The sequence below is a fragment of the Ipomoea nil genome, unplaced genomic scaffold (assembly GCF_001879475.1).
Source record: "Ipomoea nil cultivar Tokyo-kokei standard unplaced genomic scaffold, Asagao_1.1 scaffold1043, whole genome shotgun sequence".
Lineage (NCBI taxonomy): Eukaryota > Viridiplantae > Streptophyta > Magnoliopsida > Solanales > Convolvulaceae > Ipomoea > Ipomoea nil.
The window spans coordinates 14,287,579-14,308,514 of NW_017617471.1; the positions used below are offsets into that span (position 1 = coordinate 14,287,579).

Below are 20,936 nucleotides of genomic sequence, written 5' to 3' on the forward strand. Positions count from 1 at the left end.
TCCAAAAAATTTCTATAAGAATAAAAAGATGATGAGAAAATTGGGACTTGGTTATAAAAAAAAATTCATGCATGTCAAAACAATTGTATGTTGTTTTATAAAGAAGCAGAGATATTAACAGAGTGTTCTTTGGGTGGTCATCCTCGGTATAAACCTGTGAAATCAACTAGTACAAAAAGGGGTACCTTTTAAGAATTTGAGGTATTTGCCACTTATACCAAGGTTACAAAGACTTTATATGTCTAAGAAAACAACAAAGCATATGACATGACATGAATTTAACCGAAGTCCAGAATGAGAATTAAGGCATCCTGTTTATGGTGAAGCATGGCAACATTTCAATCGTACTCATCAAGAATTTGCACTTGAAATAAGAAATGTAAGACTTGGTTTATGTGCAGATGGGTTTTGTCCATTTGGACCTAGTGCAAAACCATACTCATGTTGGCCAGTTATTATTACAGTGTATAACTTACCACCATGGATGTGCATGAAGTAGCCATATTTATTTTTGAATATGATCATTCCAGGCCCCAATAGTCCTGGAAAGCATATTGATATATTTTTAAGACCTTTAGTGGATGAGTTGATAGATTTATGGACTATGGGGGTAGAAACTTTTGATGCACATAGGAAATATAATTTTCAAATGCGTGCTGCTTTATTTTGGACAATTAATGACTTTCCAGCTTATGACATGCTATTTGGATGGGGTACCCATGGACGATTGTCTTGCCCATATTGTATGGAGAAAATCAACGCTTTCCACTTGAAGCATGGCGAAATCAAATTTTAATGATCCTTGGCCAACTTGGGCTCAATTTTTTTGATGATACAAAAGCTGCTTTATGGGCAAAATTTCAGGTAATAGTGTTAATTTATTTAACAAACATTTGATGCATTTCATTACATTTTCAACAACAATATTCTCTTTTTATTTAGCATTTAGCATAAGATATATAATCGTATTTTTTTAAATGTTAGGAAAAATATAAAGGGATGAGCTTTGTACGCCAGAAGAGGTAATTCCGTGTCGTCAGTTTGATCGACACGAAATGATGAGCGGATGTGAGATGGTTTGGGGTGGTTGCCGGAGTAGGCACGGTGGCAGTACTCACGGTGTGCTCAGAAGAATGAGTGCCCATCGAGAGAGAAGGAGAGAAATTAGGGGAAATCCTATCACAATATGATACCAAATGTGAGTTTGTTATTGATTAAATGTACAGTCCCAGGTTTACAGTAATACATCAACGTTAACATCGTATACAATAAGCTACTAGAAAGGTAAGACTAACTGTATCCACATACACTCCTAATATATCTAACATGCCAAAGCTAATAAGGGGTTTAGGGATGCTATTAGTAGATGAAGAAAAAATGCATGCACTAATGCTGGCATTAACCCCTATGATCCAAATGCTAACTGGGAAAAAGTAAAAGAACATAGAGAAAGTTGGATACCGCAACCAGTTTGGAATTTTATTTTTGGACAATATTTGGTCCAAACAGGAATGGATGAAGAAATCTGCTAAGGCTACAAAAAATCGCAACACACTAAAGGAAGGAAGTGTCACCAAACATGCTGCTGGTTCATGTTCTTTTGTTAAACATAAGCATAAGATGGTATGGTGTTTTTTCACTATTTTAATTAATTTTTTTTATCCTAATAATAAATTGTTTCAATAATTGCTAGGCTAAATCACTAGGACGAGAACTATCCCAACTAGAAATCTTCAATGCAACTCATACTCGTAAGAAAAATGGTGGCCAATTTGTGGATGGAAAATCAAAATCTATCAGTGTAAGTATTAGAAGTATTATTCTTCTTTTAGTTACTTAAGGTTTTTTTTTTTTTTTCTTAGTTATATGAGGCTTATATTAGTTTCTAATTTTATAAATAAAAAATATGGTTTGGTGTAGGAGAAATATGACACAGCTTTGAAAGAGAAACATGGTTGTGATTCTTCTTCTCAAGTGATATTTGATGTTGCTGCATGGAAATATGCAATTGGTGATATCAATCGCTCCCATTTGTATGATTTTGGAGCTCGTGAGAACCGAAAGTCTATTCTATGTGAAAGTTCAACCCAAAGATCCACAACTACTAATGTACTTAATGTAGCAAATGAGGCATTACAAGAGCTTTTCAAGAAATGGTTGTCAGAACAACTCCTTGGTATGTTATCTTCTTTAGGCTATCATCCTATGGATAGTGCATTTTGAAACAATGTTCTACCATCATCAAGTAGTGATAATCCAAACACTTCACAAAATGATTGTCAAGAAACCGAAAGTAATACGGGTGGTGATAGACATGATGATAGGGATGGTGATGGACATGATGAGTTGGAAGCACCATATATGATAATTTAGTATGTTGCTAATCTGCTGCAGCACATAGTATTTTGTGATTATGCATGTACAAAGCTAACATCAACTACTTTTTTTTGTTACAACTTTGACAAGCTAAACTATCCCAACATACTTTTTGGATTAGCTTGTCCATTGGGATTTATGTTTTGTATATTAGTATGATGTTAGCTAACAACTCTTAACTCCAATTTAGAGGAGGATATCACTAGGGGTGTTCAATCGGTTAACCGTTCGGTTAACCGAACCGAATTAACCGAAAGTTTTTTTCCTTTAAGCTTTAACCAAACCGAAGTTTGCTCTACCGAATTCACCGAACCGAAATTTTTTTCGGTTAATCGGTCGGTTAATCGATTAACCGAACTTTTAAAGCTAAAATTTAAAATTCTAAAAATAACACCTAAAATAATAAATTCAATTAAAATAAAATAAATATCATAATAAATTCATAACAAAATATTAAAAACATGAATTATAAACTCCAAACATCCATAACTTCAAATTAATATTTATATTTATATTATTATTTATATATATATTAAAAACTTCGGTTAACCGTTCGGTTAATTTGGTTAACCGACCTTTCGAACCGAATTAACCGTTAACCGAAGTTTTAAAATTCCTTTAACCATTAACCGAACCGAAAAAGTTCGGTTCGAAAACGGTTAACCGAACTTTGTCGGTTCGGTAGGTTAACCGAAAATTATCCGAAGTTTGCACACCCCTAGATATCACTTAGCAACCCCACAATATTAGTGGTTTTTTTTGTTGTTTTTGAGCGATGAAGCCTATTTGTATTAAACTAATTATATCTATGATGAATTGAATTTACTATTTTATATTGGGTGATACTTATTTTGTATGCATAAGATTTGTGATAGGAAAATTATAAATTATACTAGTTTGAATGATGTGATTTACGACAAACATTGTGACGAACACTACGACGTAAAATACAATTATTATAATATATTATAATATTAACTACGACACAATTGACATTGACATATAATTGCGACAAACAAAATTATATTTAAAAAATTTGCGGCATATTACAACGACAAACATATAACAACAATTGCGACATACGATTTGACGAATAACATTTAAAATTAATAAAATTGTGACATACATTTCGACAAAAATTTGGAAACGACGACGAATATGAACAAGTATTTGCAACGATTGTAAAATCAATTATGACAAAAAATTGATACAAACGACAGACTAATAAGCATAATTGCGACGAATAAAAGTATTATTTGCGACACCTCGCGACAAACTAATGCGACTGATTTCGATTACAAATGACGAAAAAATTAAAATATATTGAGACAAAAATATTGTCATCGGTGATAATAATTAATTGCGACAAACAGTAGCAACTGAGCAGTTGCGATTCAACCTGATGCAACGATCACGTTTTGTCGCAAAGTATGTCGCAATTTCTCTTTTCCGTCGAAACTGTGACTAATTGCGACGGAACCCGTCCGTCATTATAGCCATGTTTTTTAGTAGTGATAGGAAGCAATAAGGATTTTCCTAGCATTTGCCGCGTACAAGGAATTCATGGTCGTCTAAATGGATGTCAAGAGCGCATTCTTAAATGGTTTGTTGGAAGAAGACGTGTATGTAGAGCAACCTCCAGGTTTTCAAACAGATTTGGGTAGGGACAATGTCTACAAGCTAAAAAAAGGCCTTGTATGGATTGAAACAAGCGCAAAAAGCTTGGTATGACACCCTCTCGTGTTTCCTAATCAATTGTGGATTCACGAAAAGACAAGTTGATAAAACCCTCTTCCGAATCAAGGATGGAGATCATATTTTATTGGTGCAAATCTACGTTGATGACATCATCTTTGGAAACACCAGTCAACCCCTTATGAGAAGTTCTGTAAGCTCATGCAGGGCAAGTTTGAGATCAGCATGATGAGAGAACTAAACTACTTCTTGGGTTTGCAAGTTAAACAAGACAATGAAGGAATCTTCATCAACCAAACCAAATACACCAAGGAACTCATCAAGAAGTTTGGAGTTGATGGAAAGTATCGGTTAAGATTCCTATGAACAGCTCATTGCGAATGAACATTGACAACGAAGGGAAAAATGTAGATCAATCCAAATACTGAGGTATAATTAGCTCTCTATTGTACTTAACAACCAGTAGACCTGACATCTCGTTTGCAGTTGGAGTTTGTGCTAGATTTCAGGCCAATCCAAAAGAGAGTTACCTCGTAGCGGCTAAGAAGATCCTAAGATATCTCAAAGGTACGCAAAGCGTTGGCCTTAGTTTTCGAGAGGTGGATCCTTCGAGCTAGTTGGCTTTTCGGATGCAGATTTTGCAGGATGCAAGATAGACCGAAAGAGCACCTCTGGGACTTGTAAATTTCTAGGAGGTAGGCTCGTTTTGTGATTCAACAAAAAATAAAATTCCATAGCTACAAGTACTGCTGAAGCGGAGTACATAGCAATCAGAAGTTGTTGTGCGCAGATTAATTGGATGATACAACAACTCAAGGATTATGGTGTTGAAGCTAAAGAAGTAAGCACAAGTGTGATAACACTAGTGCGATTGTCATCACCCATAATCTAGTGCTACACTCGAGGAATAAACATATTGACATCAAATATCACTTCATCCGAGACCATGTTGAGAAGAATGATATTGTGTTTGAATATGTTAACACAGATAATCAGCTTGCTGACATCCTGACTAAGGCTCTGAGTGATAGTCAATTTTCAGCTCTAAGACACGAGTTAGGAATGATCGAAATGAACTAAGGACAAGTTCATACGAGTCTTAAATATTCGAGAGGTAAAGTAGGACCTTCGAATAAGGTTACTCATGATTTTATAAACCTTATATTATATACTTTATATCAAAATTTTGAACTCAAAAAATCTATCTAAGACGAACATGTGATCCTTATACTATTTATTTTAAACCTAGATTTGAGCCCAAACTCAATATAACCTATTTTATCTAAAAAAATCAGATTTTTGAATTGCCTAAACCTAGCCCAACATTTGATCTAAAATCTCAGCCCAAATATTCAAGCCCAAATCTCCCTTTTGAATTTGTTGTCGCAACATCAAGCATTCCATGGAAGGGAGTGTTCACCCTAAGGGAAGCCGAAGCTATGACCAATGGCCAACAGGGAAGCATTGAGCTGGATAAAAAGACACGACTTCAATCATGTTCAAGTAGAATGTGATGCACTCCAGATTATTCAAAGTTTAAATCATGATGAGGATGCATTTCTTTTGACTTAGTGCTCCTTGATGTTAAAGATTTACTATACTCATTTATGCATGTAGCTATCTCTCATGTTAGTCGTATTGCGAATAGAGTTACCGATAACCTAGCTAGGGAAGCATGTTCTATGTCTGTGCATCAAGGGTGAATTTGTATCTCTCCATAAGTTATTGTCAACAATTTGTAGTTCAATTTGAATTTAAAAAGTTGTTAGTTTAAAAAAAAAAAAAAAAAAAAAGGGAAAATGACACTTTTTCCCCCTGTATTATATGCTTATAGCACTTTTTCCCCTTGAGTTATTCATGCACTCACATTTGCCCCCTCAATAATTATAGAAGTGACGGCCTGATAATATTAAATGGACATTTCTACCCTTAAAACAAATATTTTATTTATTTCTCTTCTTCAACAAATTATTGCTTATACGTAGGGATGACCACGGTTCGGTTCGAACTGAACCAAACGCTATAGCAATCAAATTAAAAAATTTCGATTATGATTCATAACATAACCCAATATTTGGGTTTCCGTTTATTAAAATCGTGAACTGGAAAAAAATGGATCCTGAACCGTGAACCGGAGGTTCAAATCAATCGGAACAACAACTAGCAATAGCTTAAATTAAAATTATAATATTTACAAATAGTGTATGTTTTTTTCCGCATTTATATTGACTCTCACATATAAGTATATATAATCGCGATTTGAGTTTTATTTTGAACCGTCGGTTCACGATTTTGGATCCAATTTGAATGGTTGGTTCAAACTTTCTTTTAAAATTTTATTTTATTTTTTTATTTTTAAAATATTCTAAATTCAACACTTAATATATTTTATTTTTTCAAATCATGGTTATAATTTGTTGGAGAAGAAAAATAAATGAAATATTTATTTTAAGGATAAATATGTCTATTTAATATATCAAGAGGAAAACTGCCACTTAAATCATTTAGGGGAAAAAAGTGCTATAAGTATATAACAAAGCGGGAAAAAATGTCATTTTCCCAAAAAAAAAAAACAAATCGTACATTGACGGCTAAAAGCGGATTGCACAACTGCAGAAGTTAGGCAGGATGTTGCATGCAGCACCATTCTCTTTATCTCCACCTACCAACCTGCCCTTACATTCAACACTACGTACACGCGCCGAATGGCATGTGGTCCCCAGCTTCTCCATATCCTACCATGCCATCTTCACACTTGTATAGTGTGCCCTGACACTTACCTCTACTCTACTCTCCCTCTCTCTCTCTATATATATCTTCACACTTCTCAAGACTCTGTTATTTGTGCTCCTCTTTTCTCTCTGTTGACCCTTCTGCGCCATCTTCATCATCTGTGCAAGGTCAAGGTTTGTCCTCAACCCTCTAGTCTTGACGATCTTGATAATTTATCTGCTAAATCCATGCCGATGAATGGATAATCATATGGGTTTCATAACTTGTTAATGATCATAGGTTCTTAACAAGTTTGCGCTGCTATTTCGTCGTTGACTGTCTTCTTGTACTGAGAAAAAGAAAAAAGATTATTTGAACTGAGTAGTTTGTTCTAGATTACTCTGTGCCCATGTTAATGACACTATTTCGGTACCTTGAGAGTTGAAAATTTGAAACTTTGATTCTTGACACTAATTTTCTGGGTAGATAAACTGATGGGTTTTACTTTGTCTTCTACCAATTTCTCCATACAAACGAGAAGTAGTTATGTACGATGTTGCACACGGACTTAACTCAATAGTTCATAGTTTAGTAAGCACTATTTGTCTATTTGGAAGAAGAGTCCGAGGTTCCAACTTTGAAGGAGAGTGTGGGAATTATGTCCACCTCAGACATTTGGCCCTGTTTGCTAAGTCATCATGATTTACATCCTTCCAAATGTTCTTTCAGGCCGGGGTGTGGGGCCCTTGAGGTTGGAGATTCTCCCTTTTGGGAGAAGATATAACTGATCGAGTAAAAAAATGGTGTTTCTTTAAGGCTACATGCTCTTTTAGGCTAGGGTGTGGGGCCCTTGAGGTTGGAGATTCTCCCTTTTGGGAGAAGATATAGCTGATCGAGTTAAAAAATGGTGTTTCATTAAGGCTATATGAGTATATTTGTTAATATTTAAGGGGTTCTCAAGCGGTTCATATAGATGGGAACAATAATTCTAGAATTTTATTATTGAACAATCCAATTTGCAGCTAATAGGAAGAGCCATGGATGGTTAAGTATTCTAATACCAGATGAGAACAATAATTCTAAGAAGAATTTTATTATTGAATAACTTAATTAATAAAGTACAGGAAGAGATGTATTTATAAGAATACAAAGAGTCTTAAGATGAGGATGATAAAAGGTAGATTCACAATAACACCGGGAGAGGGAGAAGAAATTCTAGTATGACTAGAATACAGAGCCCTAATAATATAGTTACACGTTATCCTGTCCAAGAAAATTATATCCCGGTAGCAAGTGGTAGTGAAATGAGAAGTGTCTCTTCTTAGAGCCAATTATCCATTCAATGTATGCCTAATGCTAAAATGCTAATCAACATCAAACGAACATTTCCAGAATTATCGAAATTAGTTGGTTTTGTTTGATCCTTCGTTTTGTTGTTTACAGGAAACTGTGGAAAATGGGAAGGAAGTATCTGTGTGCCGCTTTCCTTTTGTGGGCTGTTGTGTGTACTGCTCTTCCGGCTGCTTACTCTGATACCAATTTACTTCGAGTTGGTTTGAAGAAGAGACCTTTGGATCTTGAAAGCATAAAAGCGGCAAAAGGAGCTAGATTGGGAGGCAAATATGGGAAGGGTGTGAACAAGAAGCTAGGTGACTCAGATGAAGGCATCGTCTCTCTGAATAACTATTTGGATGCCCAGTATTATGGCGAGATTAGTATCGGTTCGCCCCCTCAGAACTTCACCGTTGTATTTGACACTGGCAGTTCTAATCTCTGGGTTCCATCGTCGAAATGCTACTTATCTGTAAGCCCTGCTCGCGTGTAGTTCTAATTCCCGTTTTATAGCCCCACAACTCTTTTTTGATGATCTTAAGTTACTTTGCAGATTGCTTGCTATTTCCATTCAAAGTACAAGTCAAGCAAGTCCAGTACATATACCCAGATAGGTAACAATTTATTTGTGGAGAAATGTTCCTTTTTATGCTTATATATATGGGTTTATAAGGCCATGGATTAGACTAGCTAATTGATTGGATTCAGTCTTTTAGTCTGGTTTGTATTATAACATGGTATCAGAGCCAGATGACTGAATTATAACCGTGATCAGGACTTCCTTTTAATTTTACCTTTTGTTTCAGGAAAGTCTTGTTCAATCACGTATGGATCTGGATCCATTTCTGGCTTTCTTAGTCAAGATGATGTTCAACTTGGTGACCTTCTTGTCAAAGATCAGGTGGATTTTTGTTTACTTTGGTTTATGCATTGGATGGCTCAGCTCTTCTCTTCTCTTCCCATAGACCCCTAATGGTTCCCTCCCTCCCTTTCCAGGTCTTTATCGAGACTACAAGTGAACCCAGTCTTACGTTTATAATTGCCAAGTTTGATGGGATACTTGGGCTGGGCTTCCAGGAAATTTCTGTTGAAAATGTCGTGCCTGTCTGGTAATCGGAGCCTGGAATTACATGAAACTTTCTTTTCTTCTTAACTTCACAAATCTTCACGTCTGAACCAATTATGAGTATGTAGGTACAACATGGTCGAACAAGGCCTTGTAGATGAGCCGGTGTTCTCTTTCTGGCTTAACCGTGATCCAAACGCTGAAGTGGGAGGCGAACTTGTTTTTGGCGGTGTTGATCCAAACCACTTCAAGGGAGAACATACCTATGTCCCCGTCACACAGAAGGGTTATTGGCAGGTACACGATGAATGTTTTTGTTTTCTTCTTTTCCTTTTTCGTTTTGCTATTTTCCATTTGTGTTCTTTCTAATTGGGGACAGGTAGAATACGATCTGTTCATATTGCGTTATTCTTCATCTATTCTCCTTTATCTTCTGCTTCCAGATTGACTTGGGAGATTTTCTAATTGGAAACAGCTCAACTGGTGAGAGGCAGCATTCTCCATTTCTTCGTTTCTTGAATTTCATAAATACTTGCAGCTTTTCCTCATTGCTCATGTTAACATAGTCCCTACATTTTTTTTATATTGTTTGTGTAATCTATGTTCTACTTCTACACAATCCAGCTTATGATTAAATAAATTCTAAAATTTAGGGAATTACTGGTTATGGTTATTATTCCCCCTGTCTCATTTTATCTGTCCTATTTACTATTCATTAGTCAAATCAACTATTTTTTCTTTATATAATTTTTTTAGTATTTTTCACTTATTTTTAAATTTGATTTGTTGTATTTGATAGTATTTTAGTCTAGTTTTTAAATATATAAATGTTGTATAGGGGAAATCAACATTTTGATCCCTCAACTGTTTCCCAACTGTCAATGTAGTCCATAGTTTACAATTTCAACCAGTTTGATCCTCGAATTGTTTAAAATTTTGTCAATTATACCCTTCCAGGGATCAAATTGACAAAATTTTAAAAAGTTGGAAATCACCATCTTGGTCCCTAAAAGGGTTTAATTGACGAAATTGTAAACAATTCGAGGATCAAATTGATTGAATTTGAAAATTGTGGATTACATTGACAGTTGAGAAATAATTGTGGGACCAAAATGTTGATTAACTCTTATAAAAAAATTGAATTATAACTGACTTTAGTCAAGTTTCGTTAACCCAACCAGACACATAAAATGGGACGGATAGAGTATTATTTTGGGGAGTTGAAGGGTGAGGGTTAACCATGTCCCTCTCAAGAATATCCAAATTGTTTCTTGTGTTTTTACATTGGCAATTATCTTTTCTATTTCAGGTTATTGCGAAGGTGGTTGTGCTGCCATTGTGGATTCCGGAACATCTTTGCTTACCGGTCCAACTGTATGTTCAATGTTCTTCATTTCTCGTTGACATATGGGGAAACACAAAAATGTCAAATACTATGTTTGTGTCTAGCTAATATCGAAACTGCTTAAATGGCATCATATTTCAGGCTGTTGTGACTGAAATCAACTACGCCATTGGGGCAGAAGGGGTATTCAGTGCCGAGTGTAAAGAAGTAGTCTCCGGGTATGGAGAGATGATATGGGATCTGCTAGTATCAGGGGTACTTTTCCTTCTTGGAACAGTTTCTTTTTCACGATGATTTACCTGTTTCTAACTTCGTGCTCGTAACTGAAATCGAAATTTTTTATATGGTCTGCAGCTGAAAGCAGACCAAGTTTGTTCAGAACTAGGTTTATGCTTCCTTAATGGAGCTTGGCATGAAAGGTTAGGATGTCTCACTCCTTGCAGAATTCTTAAAGTGTGTGGTACTAATTTGATGATGTGTGTGTATAAAATATAGAATATTGAAAATTTTAGATGATTGTCAATCACTGGTGTTAAAACAGTAGTTGTAACACAGAGACTTTTAACGCAGTTTAGAAATTCCCTATTCTACGGGGTAGTTCTCCTTAGGAGAAAAGCCTAATTCACTATGAGCACAATTCAAAGTACAACGGTTGGAGTCACTTTTACACAATAGACTCGACCTTTCTATCTTTCTATTGAAACCTATCTATTGCACTACTCCTATGTGCACTAGAACAGTATAAGGTTCTATACTTTTCCCTAATACACCGAGTCCCCAATACAATGTGAGGAATTTGAGCAAATACCAATTTTGGTCCCACGAATATTAACAAAACGATAGTTTTGGTCCACATGTTTAATTCCTACCAATTTTCGTTAGTACCAATTTTCATCCACAACTATTGTTTTAGTGTCAAAATTCATCACTCCGGTCATCCTTCCATTTAATACATGCCAAAATCTAAAATTTTTAAGGGTATTTTCGTCATTTTTTACTTAAGATTTCAATTTGAGCATGACTAAAGAGATTTAAGTCCTAAGATTGATCCCAATTCGCAATTCTCCTCCTCATCCTACCTTAATTTGAGGAGAAGAACTGTGAATTGGGATCGATCTTAGGACTTAAATTCCTTTATTCATGCTCAAATTGGGATCATAATTTGAAAAAGACGAAAATACCCTTCAGAATTTCATATTTCAGCATGTCATAAACGAAAGTGGTGTTCGGCGTGATGAATTTTTGCACCTAACCAATAGCCGTGGATGAAAATTGGTAGGAATTAAACATGTGGACCAAAACTGTCATTTTACTAATACTCGTGAGACCAAAATTGGTATTTGGTTTGAGGAATTGTGTGCGTGGTGCTCTTCCTATGCTTTGGGGAAAGGATGCTAAGTCTTGATCCTTGGAGTATTGGGAGCATGAGACTCACTTTGTTTGGGATTCATTCTTCTTTCCTTTGAATTTTTGTATTCTTTGTGTCCAGACGGCGCTTGTGATAACGTTTTTGCCAATAATTTTTAGACAACAATATATTTTGGGCCTAATGGATTTAATTAACCCGGGGTGGACCCGAATCAATAAATCCGGATAAGAACGTAATATAAATAATAAATAAATAACAAGAAGCGATGTCGTAAAGGCCGTGAGACCGTATATTATATTAAATGCTGTAGAATTGGCTATTACAATAGTATTTGAGGACAAAGTGTGTAGAATAAATGTAGAATGTAGATAGAATGCATTTTGTTAGGACAAGGAGGGGGGTTTTTATACAAGCTAAACCCCCCAACCGCCTCCCCCTAAATCGGGGGGTGGTTAGATCACTACTTTGACCGGGCCCGGGTGAACCGGGTCGGGTTGGGTCCCGAGCTCGGGTAGGGTCGTGCCATCCGACCCGAGCCCCACGTGGCTCGGGTCGGGTCGGTGCACCTCCGTGGCGCTCCGGGTCCGTGTTGCTCTTGGGCTCCAATGTGGTGCCCCAGGTCCGCGTTGCTCCTGGGCTCCACTGTGGTGCTCCGGGTCCGCGTTGCTACCCCGGATTGGGTCGTGGGTATAATATATCCATCAGGGCCAACAAATACAAATGACAAATTCTTAAGTTCTATTTCCTTGCAGTATCATCAAAACGGTGGTCGAGAAGGAAGCCGAGGGAAATCTCACTTCAAACCCATTGTGCACTGCTTGTGAGATGGCTGTTATTTGGTTGCAGAACCAGCTAAAACAGAAGGGAATAAAGGAGAAAGTTTTCGAATATGTGGATCAGGTGAATATATATGTATGAAATTTTCTGCCACCAAGAGCAGCAGCACATGTAAAAATCTAATGTTTCGAGTTTGACAGCTCTGTGAGAAACTACCGAGCCCGATGGGGGAATCTGTGATTGATTGCAATAGCATTTCGAGCATGCCTAATGTCACATTCGTCATTGGAGATAAAGACTTTGTCCTCACCCCGGAACAGGTATGCATGCATGTTTTTTTTTAACCTAATTCGTTCGTTTAATTTTGCATTCTCGAACGCTTCACACGCAAGCTCCAATTCATGGAGAAACAACAATTACTATGCCTCAGTTAGGATATCAGTAGTCTTGGATGTGATATCAGCAAGCAGAGGCTATGGGCCATTGCATAAAAGGCATCTCTATATCATGGCTATGTATTTGGCAGAATAAAAAAGGCATTACTAAGAAAATAAAGTAAATGCATCATTTCAAATAAATATCATTAGCTATTACCCTATCAAACTTATAAATTGTTAGGATCAAGCGCTTACTATTATGCCAAAAGGTATAGCGCACCTGCTAGCCCCTTCAAGCCTCCGCCCAATAGGCTCTGATACTACTTGTTAGATCAAGTGTTTACTATTACGCTTAAAGCTATAGCTAGTAACGAAGATGTAACTTTATTTCTTTATACAACCACATTTTCGAGAAGCAGGATGTTGGACTTAGCCTTTCAGACCTTCGCCCAATGATAATCCCCTAGGCACATGGTGCTGGACTTGGTCCTTCACTGGCCTCCGCCCAACAATCCCGACTTGGCCTTTCAGGCCTCCGCCCAATAATGCCCTAGCCACCTGGTGCCTGCTCAACAATCCCCTAGCCGCTTGGTGTTGGACTTAGGCCCTGTTTGGTAAAATAATTAGCCTATCAACCAATTTTGGCTTATTTGACCACTATTAGCTGTTTGACTTGGTTAAACAATCAATATGAATGTTTGATTAATTAGCTTTTTTAATAACTTATTGCTCTAAAATGTTAAAATTCAAAAAACTGCTCAAAATAGCTTTTTCGATAACCTTTGTGAGAAAGTCATTTTGCATGTAATCAGCTAACAGTTAATTTACCAAACACTTTTTTACAATTAGCTAATGTTATACTAGTCAAATCCACTAACTCAATCAGCTACCAGCCATTTACCAAACACCCCCTTAGCCTTTCACGGGCCTCCGCCCAACATAAATCCAAAATGATAATAAATCGAGAAATATGCTGCTGGTTTACTCTATTCCTCGGTCTCCCCGCATCAAATCTGTGACTTAGAATATTTCCTCGTGTATGCAGTATATTCTCAAGACTGGAGAAGGGAAAGCTGCGGTCTGTGTTAGCGGTTTTCTTGCTTTGGATGTGCCGCCTCCTCAAGGCCCTCTCTGGTAAGCTTTCTTTGCTTTTACCAACAGAAAAGCTTATGATGTGGAACACTGGGGAAGAAGCATAATGTATACACACAATTATAGTGTATCAATATATAAATTTTGGCATTCTGTGGTTGCAGGATTCTTGGAGATGCGTTCATGGGGGCATATCACACCGTATTTGACTATGGTAATCTCCAGGTGGGCTTTGCTGAAGCAGCATGATACCTTTTTATATGTATCTGCTTTCTGTAGTTTATCTGTTGTTTATAATGTATTAAGACACGAGTCTACAAGACTTGGGGATGTATTGCACTGTGAATGTGAACTTAATTAAGGTTGTGTTACATAGCCCTCTATGTAATGCATTTTCTATATTATATCTCTGCATATTTAGGTTGAATTTGGTCTAAATCGCTAATGTGGACCATGGTCCAAAAATGACGTTTTTTTAAAATAAAGAAACGGTAGCTTAACTACTCTTGTATTTATAATGTGCTTATAACAAAATAAAATTACAGTGTATTTAAAATGAAACTGAATAACATGTTTCACATATTGAGTGTATTATCAAATGAAAATGTAATTGAATTATAATGATATTTTAGTTGTGCTGTAATGAAATTATAGTGTATCTAAAATGAAATTGAATAACTGGTCTCATATATTTAGTGTATATTTTTAAATGAAACTGTAATTGAATTTAAATGATACTTTAGTTGTGCTGTAACGTAATTGCCGTATGTATAAAATGAAATTCACTAACAAATTTCATATATTGAGTGTATGTTGTCAAATGGAATTGTAGTTATATTAAAATGATATTTTAGTTGTGCTATAATAAAATTAGTATCTATAAAATGAAACTGAATAACAATTTCACATATTTGAATGTATATTTTCTAAATGAAATCGTAGCTAAATTAGAATTATACTTTAGTGGTGTTGTAATAAAACTACATTGTATATAAAATGAAATTTAATAATAGGTCTCACGTATTGACTGTATAAATGAAAATCTAATTGAATCAAAATGATATTTTAGTTATGCTGTAATAAAACTACAATGTATATAAAATGTAACGGAGTACTTTATAAAAAAGAATTAGTTGGACGAAATGACCACACGGGTGCTGTTTCTTTTCATTAAAAGAAACGGCACCATTTTGAATCATAATCCATAGTGATGGACTTATTCTATCCTCTCCATCAAGCGCGTGGAGTGATTAAAAGCTTGAGACAAATATGACCAAATATAAAGAAATGACAAGATAAAAAATGCAGATGATAAAAACAGTGACAAAATAAAACTATTACATGACAATAAAATAGTATAGCTAAGACAATAATGAAGTAACCTATATTTATTCTAAAAACTGAGAAATTTATGGTTCAAGTTCGACTATCCTCTATATAAGGACGGTTTTTCATGAATCATGATGTGTGTTTAAGTGTACATGATTGAAATTACATGCAAATTGATTTATCATCGGTACTCGGTATGTACGAACTTAGATTTAGATTTTATGAAGTGTTTGATAAGGAGAATTCTGTAGTTTAGATGGATGGAATTATTTGTTCATGACATCGTAATTCCTCCATTTTAAAGAATAATAACTCTCAAAAAACTCCCGAGAATTTACAATTCCATGGAACGTGAAAAGAAAAGTTAGATTGTGATTACTAAATTGCCTTTCTTCATTTTAATTAATACTCTGTAATTATTATTATAACAATACATTATTATTATTATCATCATTATTATTATTATTAAGCAATTTATATAATTTATTATTTATTATTTATTATATTATTCAGCTCGAAAAGCATTTTTCCGTGAATTAAAATGGAAAACATTAGAAATGCAGTTTTGTAAGTACAATAATTTCATATTTTGAGTACAACTACAAACATTTTCACTCACTTTCAAAAAAAAAAAAAAAAAAAAAAAAAAAACAAACATTTTCACTCGATTGAAATGGTTAACATATCTACTAGAGTCACTCAAACTAGATTGATATGGTCGGATTACAAATGACAGTGCCTTGCCACTCCATGGTACAGCAAAATTCATTGACTGCTAAATTTCATGCTTCACTTTCATGGAGGCACAACCAACATCCCCCTATTCCTCATCACTTTCATTGCTGAAGGCTGATGCAACAGTTACTTTCGGTTTCTTCGCTGTGCTGCCAAATATGTTCTGCTTCAAATCAAAAGCAAAAGATTATGGAATCAGGGATTTTTAATCAATGAATCATCAAAAACGGAGGGACTAATTTCTCCAATCATTCTTTGAAATACTCATAAAATAAGAGGGAATATATGGGTTTATAAGGACATGGGTTAGATTAGCTAATTGATTGGATTCAGTCATGTGGTTTGACCCATGTGCATTATAGCCTAGTTGAGTGATCTTGGCCTAATCTTAGATTATAAGATAGTATCAGAACATGTTGGGTCTACTTTGTGTTCATCCGGTTGTCTACCTTTCAGCGGGAGGGTCCAATCCAATTTCAAAAGTTAGTTTGACCCATGTGCATTATAGCCCAGTTGAGTGGCATTGACCCAATCTTAGATTATAACACTTCACAAGCCAAAATTTATTACTTGTAACACTTGTTCGGTTGTTCCTCTCCCACACCTCTTCACTGTCACTACTTCCCTTTATCATGTTTACGTGTTTTCTACTTATCCCAGAGGAAGATTTTTACTATAACTCCATCCAAGAGAGAATATAAGTAAACTCAAAAGGAAATAGTAAAACAATAACTTGATTCCAAATACTGAATTCCAGAAACTAAATACCTTTGATTGCCCGCCTTTTGCTGAAAATCCAAACTTCAATGTCTTCCTCTGATCTTGATCAGCAAGTGCGGTTGCAGTTCTCACCACAGGGGAGGCCTGAACGGTTCCAGACTCTTCTTGCTTCTGCTGCACCTGCTGCTTCTTATGGGCGTCAGCACTAGTTAAAGACACACAGAAATGAGCATCACTGGACAAATAACTAAAGGTACTTACTATCCAAAAAGGTTATGAGAGAAATTTTAAAACCACTGCAAATTTATTTAAAAATAGAAGTGGGAAAGTGAGTACATTTGTGCAAACTTTGCCATCTCTCTCTCCTGACGTTGTTGCTCTCTTTTTTGTCTATCATCACGACTGCTACTTCCATGCATTTCTCTCATTTCCTTGAAGCGCTGTATATAAAACGTGAATTATATTTAGGTTTTAGACAGGAGGAAGGCACACAAGAAGCTGATCGAGTAAACCAGATCTGCATGATTCATGAATAAGATGAAAAAACTACCTTTCTGTGGTTATGATCATATGAGCTTAGGTGAGCTTCAAATTCCATTGCCAATTTATATTGCTTGTTGCATAGGTCACAAAAGAAAACCTTCCGTATTTCCTTCACCTCAGTTTGAATTTTCTGCTCTCGTTCAGCTAAAACCTGGATTTTCATAATGTGCACGAAGCAGGCAGTAGAAGCCACCAGGTAATAAAAACTGCACGAAATTCTCAAGACCTCCCAAACTTGTTGTTCGATATTGATATACCATTCCCGTCAAAAGACACACATATATGCTATGTGCTGCCTTCTGTTATTAGATGTATGTTTCAGAAAAAGTAAAGTATCAAACTCAGATTTTCTACCATGCAACATAGTTACCCTTAAAGATGTAAAGCCATACCTCCCGTTTCTTTGCAAGTTCTTCAGTCTCCTCAAACTCAATATCAAGCTTTTTTCGCTGGATGTTTTCTTCTGATGTAAAATAATCATCTTCCTCTTGCTTTCCAAGCCCTAATTTTGCATCTCGTATCCCGGACTTTATTGGCTCGATGATGCCTTGAAACAAACAGATTGTAAAGAATTAAGAAAGAGACAAAAGCAATTACCAAATATGGTTCTCCTCATCCATAAGAGTTAGATGCAAAGTGGACAAGAAATCAAGAAAATCATGCACAAATGGCATTTTGAAATTTGAAACTAATGCTAAGTTGTAAACAAATATTATCCTCTGGTATAAGTTTGTTCAACTATTAGGTTGTTAACAATAGCATCCAAATACAGAGCTTTGAGTTTTAACATTGTTGGCAAAACTTCCTTTTCTAGACATTTGGCCCAGGTCTAATCTCATGCCCCCTGATATACCAAAATGAGACCACACACACACACACACACACACACACACACACACACACACACACACACACAAAACACAAAACAAAACAAAAAACAAAAAACAAAACAAAACAAACAAAAAAAAAAAAACAAAAACAAAAACAAAAAAAAAAAAAAAAGCAAAAAAGGATCAATGCACACAAGTTTTGTGTGCAATTTAGTAGGAATTATAGTGGGCAATGGAATTTCTGCATCTCACTCCAAAATCTCAAGTTGGAACCATATTTCAGTGCATGGTTAGCCTTCCAGAATTGATAGACTTCAGTGCAAACAGTTAATTCTTGCAGAAACAAAGTCAGGTTGGGAGGGAGTATGCATTTGTGAGTTCTTGTATGCAGTGTTTTCATGTACTAAAAACACTCAACAGAAAATGAAAATAAGAAATACTCAAAAACAGATCAGGCCAAGCCATCTAATAAAGGAAACACTTGAATAGTGCACAGAAGGTACACCAAGATAAAGGAGGGAATCAAATATGTGCATAAACATATCAATGCTTTCCAGATCATCCTGTGAACAATTATACCTTGCTCATTTTTTCCAAGGCCCTTTCCTTTCCACCCCATTTTCTGGAGAAGCCTGAATCCGACATTGGATGATGTTAACTGTTTGTCTAATGATGCTTGCTCAACATTTTCTAGATCGACATTTTCTGTTGGTCTGTGACCAATTGGTAGGCGAAAGTCCTCTGTGAGATCCTCAAGGATAGAAGCCTCATCTGCCTATGAGAAGACAAGTAAAGTTTGATGTCATGAAAAAAAATGGCAATATTTGAGGAAATTGCCAAAGAGTAATGCAATGTAAAGTCAAAACTAGAACAGATCTCTGTATAGGCAACGTAAACATACACAGATCACTGCAAAGGTTTAATATATGAGGTTGCCTAACCATAATATATCTGTTGAGTTCAAGCATGACACATTTTAGAGTGCAGACAGTATCACCAGCACCAAAAACATACAGGCAATAATTCTATACTCCGTATTTATCTAGTATTTTGTTAAGTACAGAAAAACAAACAGAAATACAGTGTTATCTCTCAAAATAAGAAGCCAAATAAATAAAAAAAACGTTTGAGAAACCAAGAGAAGTGTGTACACATACCTCATTGTCATGCTGCTGGTTGTCAGGATTCATCCCTAGTTGACCATTAAACCATCTATTTTCCATTTGCTTATTGACCTAAAAAACACCTAAACTAGTAACCAACAGCAAAACAAACAATTAAGGAACCTGCAGATAGAAGGAATGAAAAAGGAAGTAAAGCAAAGCCCAGATCAAAATTTAATTTTCTCCAAACATTTTTCTTTGAACAGTCAAATACACAAGCATCAAGCCAAATCTCTTTTATCATTTCGCAGTGATTTTTTTTTTTTTTTTTTTTTTGTGAAATTCCATAAATCTTCACTTAATTTCTGAATGTCCACCTAGGTGCAGGTTACTATATCAAATCCAGGTATAAATTAGACAAATTAGACAATATCGAAGCAGTTGACATGTATTCGGTGGATTCTGTAGAATCCAAATATACATCGAGACACAGAAGTTACAATGAACAACGCTATTTCGAGCAAACTAACTGTTGAAAATCCGATTCCAATTAGGGTTTCTGTTTAAACAATTACGGATTGATTTTTGTTTTTAAAGCCAACAACAAAAGAGAATGTTTAAATAAAAAAATATATGCTAATTATAAGCAAAGAAATGGCGATGAAATTACCAGGATGAAGAAAGTATGGAGCTTTGAGGAAAATTAGCAGGCAACAATAGTCTCCGAAGCTCGAAGCCACAGCGTTGGTCTGATTCAAGAATACGGAGGTTATGATAATATTACCTGGGTGTACAAAAGTTTATTTCACCTAAAAGTAGTGGGTTTGGACTTTGGAAGCAATTTTGGTTCGGGTCAAATTTTTCTGGGCTCAAGAGCTGAATTTGCACCCATCATTTTCCTTTTTGGAAATATTCCGTAGTTTGTTTCTTTCCTTAAAATTTTGAGTTTAATTTGGCCTCACATTCACCTTTGCTTCAATCGTTATACCGTGGTGGTGGCAAAGATTTGGAGGGCCAAATTTAGTATTCTATCATTGAAATGTGATATTGATTGCTATGTAAGTATGTATAAAAAAAATAAAGGAGTTAATACCCAAAATCGTCCTTGACTATAGTGGTTTTTCTCAATTTCGTCCTAAACGACTTTGGTGACCTAATATCGTCCCAGACTTTTGTGTTTCGCTCAATTTAGTCCCAGATTTTTGTGTTTTTGCTCAATTTAGTCCCTCATTTGTTATTCTGTCCATTTGGTGTTAAATAAATAAACAATTCAGTAATTTTAATATTGGCATCTCTTTACTCATAGACATGTGAACTGCGAAATCCCTTTTTGTTTTACGAATTACTCCAGAATTACTCCTAAAACTGCGAATATAAAATTTGATTTGCAGGTCCGGGAGTAAATCTGGGTCTAATTCGTACAAGAAAGAGGAATTTCGCACTTCACAAGTTGAAAGTAAAGAGAGATCAATATTGACATTACTGAATTGTCCCTTAATTTAACACCAATTTGACGGAATAACAAATGGAGGACT

General features: G+C 35.6%; 2 protein-coding genes and 2 long non-coding RNA genes across 5 annotated transcripts in view; 1 reads left to right on the forward strand and 3 right to left on the reverse strand.

Annotated features, from left to right (window-relative positions):
* LOC109182039 overlaps positions 1–3,287 on the reverse strand; it is a 10,388-nt gene extending 7,101 nt beyond the window's left edge. The window contains exons 1-2 of the long non-coding RNA XR_002054320.1: positions 3,114–3,287; positions 2,439–2,440 (exon numbers count right to left, since the gene is read on the reverse strand). This is a non-coding gene — a long non-coding RNA (uncharacterized LOC109182039). The remainder of the gene's footprint in view (positions 1–2,438; positions 2,441–3,113) is intronic.
* Positions 3,288–6,833: 3,546 nt separating this feature from the next.
* On the forward strand, positions 6,834–14,571 carry LOC109182037 (cyprosin-like). The gene is made up of 14 exons (XM_019332053.1): positions 6,834–6,977; positions 8,227–8,587; positions 8,669–8,729; positions 8,922–9,016; positions 9,112–9,224; positions 9,310–9,478; positions 9,625–9,664; positions 10,491–10,555; positions 10,668–10,781; positions 10,881–10,945; positions 12,648–12,795; positions 12,873–12,992; positions 14,095–14,183; positions 14,306–14,571. Exons 2-14 carry the CDS (start codon positions 8,240–8,242, stop codon positions 14,388–14,390), a joined length of 1,512 nt encoding a protein of 503 aa, XP_019187598.1. The 5' UTR covers positions 6,834–6,977; positions 8,227–8,239; the 3' UTR covers positions 14,391–14,571.
* A 1,566-nt stretch (positions 14,572–16,137) lies between these two features.
* On the reverse strand, positions 16,138–20,179 carry LOC109182038 (G patch domain-containing protein 8). Of its 2 annotated transcripts, none has more exons than XM_019332054.1 (8): positions 20,072–20,179; positions 19,456–19,544; positions 18,878–19,073; positions 17,861–18,015; positions 17,476–17,619; positions 17,262–17,365; positions 16,974–17,130; positions 16,138–16,368 (listed from the first exon to the last, which is right to left on the reverse strand). In XM_019332054.1, exons 2-8 carry the CDS (start codon positions 19,519–19,521, stop codon positions 16,291–16,293), a joined length of 900 nt encoding a protein of 299 aa, XP_019187599.1. In that variant the 5' UTR covers positions 19,522–19,544; positions 20,072–20,179; the 3' UTR covers positions 16,138–16,290. The 2 variants fall into 2 exon arrangements, with proteins under 2 accessions (XP_019187599.1, XP_019187600.1); XM_019332055.1 differs by having other exon boundaries at positions 19,456–19,549.
* LOC109182041 lies at positions 16,414–16,965 on the reverse strand. The gene is made up of 2 exons (XR_002054321.1): positions 16,734–16,965; positions 16,414–16,587 (listed from the first exon to the last, which is right to left on the reverse strand). It is a non-coding gene; the product is annotated as an uncharacterized LOC109182041 (long non-coding RNA).
* Positions 20,180–20,936: the final 757 nt, after the last annotated feature.

What these genes read in the sequence shown, in the direction of transcription:
- LOC109182038 (XM_019332054.1), bottom strand. Translation starts at nt 19,521, where the DNA reads ATGGAAAATAGATGGTTTAATGGTCAACTAGGGATGAATCCTGACAAC. An exon ending in AACTTGCAAAGAAACGGGAG is followed by an intron (nt 17,620 to 17,860) that starts GTATGGCTTTAC and finishes ATGAAAATCCAG; the next exon opens with GTTTTAGCTGAACGAGAGCA. An exon ending in ATGGCAAAGTTTGCACAAAT is followed by an intron (nt 17,131 to 17,261) that starts GTACTCACTTTC and finishes GTCTTTAACTAG; the next exon opens with TGCTGACGCCCATAAGAAGC.
- LOC109182037 (XM_019332053.1), top strand. Translation starts at nt 8,240, where the DNA reads ATGGGAAGGAAGTATCTGTGTGCCGCTTTCCTTTTGTGGGCTGTTGTG. An exon ending in CGTCGAAATGCTACTTATCT is followed by an intron (nt 8,588 to 8,668) that starts GTAAGCCCTGCT and finishes GTTACTTTGCAG; the next exon opens with ATTGCTTGCTATTTCCATTC. An exon ending in GGGATCTGCTAGTATCAGGG is followed by an intron (nt 10,782 to 10,880) that starts GTACTTTTCCTT and finishes TATGGTCTGCAG; the next exon opens with CTGAAAGCAGACCAAGTTTG.